Here is a 7,124-nt window from a genome sequence, read left to right on the forward strand (position 1 = left end):
CCACATTACAGAAGTGACAATTTGTGTAAACCTAGATCCCAGAGAAAGCAGACGGCATTGTGATTAGCTTTCTGTAAGCCAGTTGTGGATCCCGTGCCCAGGTCACTGCCACAAAAGAAACCACCAAAGAATTCAAAGTTTATTCTTTAAAAAAGTTATTTAAGAAGCAAAATAATTTACTTCAAACCAAAAGAGATGCATTATCAAAAGCAAATAATTATACAAAGTAACAACAAATTAGCCCTTGGATAAAAAGTCCAGATCCCAACAGTTCCCTACCATCCTGGAGGTTATACACAAACAGTCACTCAAGGCTTGGGGAATGAAGGACCACACACACATAGGATCAGAATGTAATTCAAACTTCCACTACTCTCCTTCCCCCCATAGGCCTGAAGTTGCTTCAAATCCAATTCTAAGTCATTGAACTGTACTAAAAATTATGATGGCTTAAGCATCATGGTTACTATCCAAAGCCCTACTAATGACAATAAGAACAAAATTTGAGCACTGTTGTTTGAACAAGACCATGGAGTGGGGACACTAACAGTAACAAGCCACAGAGTTATATTATCTCATTAGACAGCTGTTCTCAGTCCCTAATAACAGAAACATTTCTTTCAGTTATTGGCACTTACAATTTTTTAACAAGAGCTTTACTCTTTTCTTTATATTTTACCTCAAAGTTGTTTATGCCTGTTCTTCCCAGTCAGGATAGTAAAGTTAGCTTGGCACTAACATGGTGTTGTGCTCTTAGTTCTTAATAACAACATTTGGACTAAGTCTACAAAACCACCTTTTCCAGGGACCTGTCTTGTGCAAAAACTTCTGTGCTTATCTTCTAAATAATTTTCCCAAAGTTCTTGGGGTTTTGTCTTTCCACAGTTCTCTCTCAGTTGCCACCAAAATCAGGGTTCTCTTATATAGGCAGCTGGAAACAAAGTACAACCATTTACTTCATACTCACGACTAGTAGTATACCACCTTGATTTTGTATCACTTGCTAGATTTGAAACTGTAATAATGCAGATGGGACTGCCACCTGTGTAGGTCAGCTCTGCAGCTTCCTAAAAGCTGATGCATCCCCCTCTAAGGTTCCCAAGGTGAAATACATACTGACCTATCCTTACCAGGTCTTCTTCCCTTTTAAGAGTTTATATAGCCCAAAAGAAAGCAAACACCGAAGAGAAAGTAGATGCATTTGCCAGTTCCCATACAATTCTGAGAATTCACAGCTTTTGGAGTTACAGCTAGTACATTTTTAATGACAACTAGAACACGCCATGCAATGTAGAGAATTATTATGATGAACCTCCATTCAAAAGACATAATTTTCCATACTTGACCACACAACCTTCAAACATCAAATCCCAGCTGCAAAAGGTTTCCCATGGCCACAGGCAGCAGGCAGTTATGCTCTGAACTCTGCAATCCTGCTTGCCAGGAAAGAAACCCCCAAGTTTCCCAAATAATCAAAAAACCATACATGGACCTGGATGACAAGATCTCACCATTCAACATATTGCAAACTCCACATTCCTGTCTTTCCAGAATGAGTCTATGTGACCAGATGTGTATCCCAAAAGCTATCATTTTCCACGTGTAATTTTATTAAGTGGACAACAGTATGTCACATATCTCTTTAGAAGCGGACAGTCATCTCCTGCCACAGTGCTCAAAGAATGCTTTCACAAATAACTTCTCTTCTTGCACCAAATAAAAGAAAAACACTGCTTGCTGATTACAGACATGACAGCTTGCAGTGATGGTAATTCTGTCACGTTTAACTTGCAGGCATGAGGTCATCTTCAAACGAACTCAACTCGAGTCACAGCCAGTGCTATCCATAATGCTGCCCACCATTGCGTATGTTGCTGGAAAATAATGTTTTATGTAAAAATGTTGTGGTTTTAATTCTTATCAGTGTCACATCAGGGTAAAATAAATTGCAAAAAGTACTTACAGAGATTATCACAGATAAAGAAAACATGATGCAGATTGATCCTCTTCATTCCAAGAAGAGAATTAAGAATGTAAGTAGTGAAAGAAGCAATATTAAAAGGAACAATTTATTCTCTCAGTATTTACTGATTTCTAATTTCCATTTGAAACTGAGAACTCCAAATTAAGATGTATGAATCTGACACCAACAGACCGAAATTAAGCCTCTTGCAATTTCTCTGCCTACGCTGGTTCGGCAGACTGACTGAACGCTCCCTCTGTTGGCTGAAGGCTCGTTACTCTTCCATCAGAGAGTAACTGGGAATTCAGCTTTGCTGTGGGATACACTTGTCTGACCACAAAGAACAGAATCCAGTATCAGCAGCACAAGAACTAGGGAAGGACACGGTATTCCAAGGAACACTGGTAGGTTTTGCAACAGTGACCACACTTGTACGTCCCAATTATATGAGGTGACAATGTTTTGCTCTAGGAAGAAATCACACAGCTTATGCAGTAATTCCCTCGTACTTTGAGGCTCTTAGAACAAACCCAGAATTCCCATCAGTATATCATACACCTTCTGCATAGTCATCGCTGAACTCACTTCCTTCCTCATTTTGCAAGGATGCTGCAATCAGAAGCTAGCTCAGTTTTCTGTTATAGCTCATTGCCTTCTCCCCTCAGTCTGGACATACCAAGTCTGTGATAACCACTGCACCAACTACAGTCAACCTGAAATCCCACACTCCTCCTCTGACAAGGAGGCTCTCCAACTACATTTTACAGAGAGACATTTTGAAGAGACTATGTTTACAGTCTGGTGGTAAGAAAATAATTCAGAATAAAATAATTTGCAAGTTACAAACAGAGCTGAATAACAGCTGTCCAGACTAACTAACCTCCAGTTACTAGATTAACTATTGAGAAGCTGCCCATAAATGTTGGCAGTTAATGTTAAAAATGAACAGCTGACTAATTTGGTCCAACTTGGAAGAGATCTGAATGCTGCAGAAAAACAATATAGAATATAAACAGTTCCACCTACAAAGAAAGTAAAAAACAGATGCAGTATGTCCCCCTCCCTAGTTCAAGCGTCTTACAAGTGCCTGCTAGATCTTCCAGCCTACAAATTCCTGTTTTAGTATCCTGTCAGGCAAAGAGATCACCCACACAAGACTTGCCTGCTTAAGACAATGAGGTCCCAAGAAATTCCAGTCCTCAAGGTTTTCCTCAACCCAAGGCAACAGGGGACAACTTCAAATCTTCTTAGCAAACAGGCACTTAAATTAGGAAAGATATCTCCTTTTTATTACAGAAAAAGAAGGATCAATTAAGTGGTACTCCTGGCACAAAGGAGATATTGCAAATATGCTGTACGGGTGCACAGAGAGCAGATACCAATCTGACACTGACAGGAGCATTCATGGTGGCAAAACCACTTCTGACATTACCTGCCAAGCAATGATTAGTGCCACTCCTCTGACAGCACTGCAAATCAGAATCCAACAGAAAGGGGACAAACATCACTTCTAGCTTTTACTCTAGAGGTAAAGTGTCATCTTTTTCACAGCATTTAGTCTCTATAGTTCACTTTTCTTGTGACTGGTTTTCTTCTTGAACAAACTCAGATACACAGTGAGGAAAGAATCCCAGTACACCAAGAGATGCGACTGCTCCATTAGCTGAGCAAGGAGGTAGACGCCATAGATGTTCTCTTCAGATGGAGCACAGAAAAGGACCTTGTGCTAATTAACTGGTACCAAGATTCTGGTCACTGGCACCAAAATACTGCAGGGCATCAGCATGAGACGCAATACAGTAGCATCGAGACTCATCCAGCCGCTACATCTGAACCATGTATTCTTGGCATCTGGAACAGAAAGGCATCTCTAATTAGCTGCTGTCCAACTTTGTGATGGATGTGTAGTGCAACAGCATAGTACAAGTCCTGAACTGGTCTACCTGTCTTTACAGTGATGAGCAACATGTTTTAGGTAACTGTTGAAAAGAACTTCAGTCAGTTGGGGAACTCATAAATTTCATTACTCGCATTATTTTATTTGGTTAATCTTTGAACAGCGCATATTTCAGAGGAACACAGCTCAAGATAAGCTGTGCAGAAGTCAATCAATCATCAGCAAATGGCGACTGCAGAATTGCGCACACTCCTCTTTCTACTTCAGGTGTTTCTTGTGTACAAGACAGAAATTACACGTTCTCCAAATAGTCAGAATGGTTTCCCAAAGGAAGGAGACGCTGACAAGAATGATACAGAGAATCGCACAATTATCAGTTCAGTGGAAATCCACAGGTTACAGCCAAAAGGTTGCTATGAATAGAATTTCCTTTTCTTAAGCTTTGCTATCCACTTAGAAGGGAAAAAAAATAATTTGGAGAAGTAATTAATTGTAGGATCTAAATCTCTGGGTATCAATGGGTTGTATAATAGGGAAAAAACCCAGCTATAGCAGCTAGTATTTCTAAGCCATGCTTATCAACAACAGAAAGACATACAGACAGGAAGCCAATGAAAAACTTAAATTACAGCTCACCTTATCACATCACAATGCAAGACAATCCCATGCAGCCTTGATTCCCATCTTCATTGCTGTTGAGTTTTTTCATCCGATACTGCCGGATCTCTCTCACCAGTGTGTAAAAAGCATCTTCCACACCCTGAATGCAAATGATCCAGGTAAAGTATGTTCTTCCCTGAAGCTTTTGAGATCACTGTTCTTTCCATCACAGAATCCCTTAGCATATTTGAAAGACATACTTCTACAGGAAGAGTAGTAGCAAACTTATCCCATAGTTCATAAGAGGAAGAAACTAGCACTTATGTCCAAAACTCTCCAATTACACACTTAACTCTTCCTCTGAGGCAAACATCCAAGGTAACAGCCATTAAAAGAAACAAGGCAAATTGTAACTGTAGAGAGGTCCCATGCAGGAAACAAGCTACTTCTTGACTAACCACCTCTGTTTTAGAATTCTTAGAATTTTCTGGCTACTGCTTAATAATTGCACCTTTTCTGCTTCATTCCACACTGATGTAGGCAGAACACAGGCTGACTGGACAGAGCCACATATTCAATGCAACTCTGAAGAAGTCTATTAGTCCCGTCTGGGAAATTCTTTCTGTAAACATAAATCTTACAATTGGCCTTCATTAAGAAGCCAAGAAAACTGAACAGGTCTGGGATGACTAACCACACAGTCTGACCACTTCTCAGCAAGAGCAGATGAAACTCTCTTCTTACAAACATGACCCACTTTAAAGAAAGTCAATGCAAATCTGAGGTGATTTGTGTACTAACCTAGCCCAGTGATAAAACCAGAACTCTTTCAAGCTAAGAGTGAGTGGGGAAATCAAAAGCTAAAAATTGCAAATGGATTAAAAAAAATGCTTACTCCTGTAGATAAGAAAAAAAGTACATAGGAAAATGTTAGAGCATTCTGCATTTAGCATACAGGAAGAAGTCAGGCCAAGAATGGATGCACCTTACCTGTCTCGTTTTAGCAGATGTCTCTATGAAGGGGATTCCATAGCTTTTTGCTAATTCTTGAGCCTGTTTTGTGTCTACTGTTCTCGTGGGCAAGTCACACTTGTTCCCAACTAGCACCATCGGCACATCATCTGAATCTTTCACTCTCTTGATCTGTTCTCTTTAAAAAGACAAATTAAAAAAAGTTAGGAACTATTTTCTAAATATAAAAGCTGTTTTAGTTCAGTATTCAACCAACCTTGTGCTACAAAAATATATATTAAAGCTGGACAGGACCTCGGGGGTTCTGACCTACAGCAGTATGTCTAATAACTTCATACACTCATCTTCTAGTCTCTGTATAACTCCACTCCAACCTGTGTTTGCCTTCATTTTCTCAGAGATCATGTTCTGTATGCTCTAAATATCATTTGATTAACACAGCCACCCAGATAACTGCCCCACTCTCAGCTGACTAATAATGTATTAACACAGAATGTAGATAAACTTGAAAAAATTTCTGAAAGAAGTGGGAGATTTAATATTTGCCTATTACTTAGTCTTCACTGAGTCGAACAGCAAATGGGTCTGATGCCTTTTCCAGTCTTCCCTCCCTGTGGTAAAGACGCAGATCATACCTGTAAAGGTTAATATCAGCAAACGATTTACTGTTGTTAATGGCAAAAACACAGAGGAATCCTTCCCCAGTTCTCATGTACTGATCACGCATGGCACTATACTCTTCCTGTCCCGCAGTGTCCAGAATGTCTAACAAACACGTCTCTCCATCGATAACAACCTGCTTTCTATAGGAATCCTGCAAAATACACAAGCGAATTTTAGATTAGAGAAAAAAATTGTACTACTACTTTCTGCCTCATGCATTATCAAGGGAAAAAAAAAATAATAATAAAAAAGGAGAGTATGACTCAGAGGAGCTTTTCTAGCCCGCCCCCCCCAACGAAAAAAATACCAGTATCTAAACCGATCAGCATTTAAACTGCTACTCTAAGCCCCCTCAACCTTTCTTACAAAAAAGAAAAATCCTGTTCTTTGTAATAAATTCCTTAACTGGTAGACAGAAAAGAAGCATTATAAATACCATCACTACAACACCACGACTAGAATCTACCATCTGCGTAGATCGGCGGTGACTTTTTTTGTTGCCATTGTTGGCTGCCTACACTCTGCTTTAGGAAGCAAGAAGTAGAACAAGCAAGAGTTTTCCCAGAATTTCTTATCTGTGCACTCTGATCTCACATCTGGCTTTTTAAGCAAAAAAAAAAAAAACAAAACAAAAAACAAAACAAACAAAAAAAACCACCAAAACCGGTAGCGGCCTCCCGTCCCAGCTCACGGAAAGCTCCCGGCCCGCGATCGTCCCCGCCGGCGGCACCGCAGCTGCTGCCGCCGCCGGCTCGGCCCTGGCCGCGCCGGCTCACCTCGATGGTGGGGTCGTACTCGTCCACAAAGTGGTTCTGGATGAGCTGGATGGTCAGCGCGCTCTTGCCGACGCCGCCGGCTCCCACCACCACCAGCTTGTACTCGGTCATCGCCCTCCCCGCGGCCTCGGGCGGAGCGCGGCGCCGCCCGCCGCCGCCAGCTCCCTCCCGCCGCTCCCGCGAAGGCGGAACACCCTGCCCGCAGCCCTTCCGGCTTCCGGCCCCGGCGCGCCGTCATCACCCGCCGCCGGAA

At 41.3% G+C, this 7,124-nt stretch overlaps 1 protein-coding gene across 3 annotated transcripts; it reads right to left on the reverse strand.

Moving 5' to 3' along the window:
• Positions 1–126: 126 nt before the first annotated feature.
• NRAS (NRAS proto-oncogene, GTPase) lies at positions 127–7,089 on the reverse strand. Of its 3 annotated transcripts, none has more exons than XM_052815848.1 (5): positions 6,872–7,082; positions 6,068–6,246; positions 5,451–5,610; positions 4,497–4,620; positions 127–3,814 (listed from the first exon to the last, which is right to left on the reverse strand). In XM_052815848.1, the coding sequence occupies exons 1-4, from the start codon at positions 6,980–6,982 to the stop codon at positions 4,501–4,503; spliced, it is 570 nt and encodes a 189-aa protein (XP_052671808.1). In that variant the 5' UTR covers positions 6,983–7,082; the 3' UTR covers positions 127–3,814; positions 4,497–4,500. The 3 variants fall into 3 exon arrangements, with proteins under 3 accessions (XP_052671808.1, XP_052671810.1, XP_052671811.1); XM_052815850.1 differs by lacking the exon at positions 127–3,814 and adding an exon at positions 3,982–4,200 and having other exon boundaries at positions 6,872–7,084; XM_052815851.1 differs by lacking the exons at positions 127–3,814; positions 4,497–4,620 and adding an exon at positions 4,638–5,357 and having other exon boundaries at positions 6,872–7,089.
• Positions 7,090–7,124: the final 35 nt, after the last annotated feature.

This window comes from Harpia harpyja, chromosome 19, assembly GCF_026419915.1.
Source record: "Harpia harpyja isolate bHarHar1 chromosome 19, bHarHar1 primary haplotype, whole genome shotgun sequence".
NCBI lineage: Eukaryota > Metazoa > Chordata > Aves > Accipitriformes > Accipitridae > Harpia > Harpia harpyja.

Excerpts from the sequence above, each read along its gene's own strand:
- NRAS (XM_052815848.1), bottom strand. The coding sequence starts at position 6,982 with ATGACCGAGTACAAGCTGGTGGTGGTGGGAGCCGGCGGCGTCGGCAAG. Across the intron at positions 5,611-6,067 it reads GCTGATATTAACCTTTACAG|AGAACAGATCAAGAGAGTGA; the intron begins GTATGATCTGCG and ends GTCTTTTTAAAG. Across the intron at positions 4,621-5,450 it reads CATCTGCTAAAACGAGACAG|GGTGTGGAAGATGCTTTTTA; the intron begins GTAAGGTGCATC and ends ATTTGCATTCAG.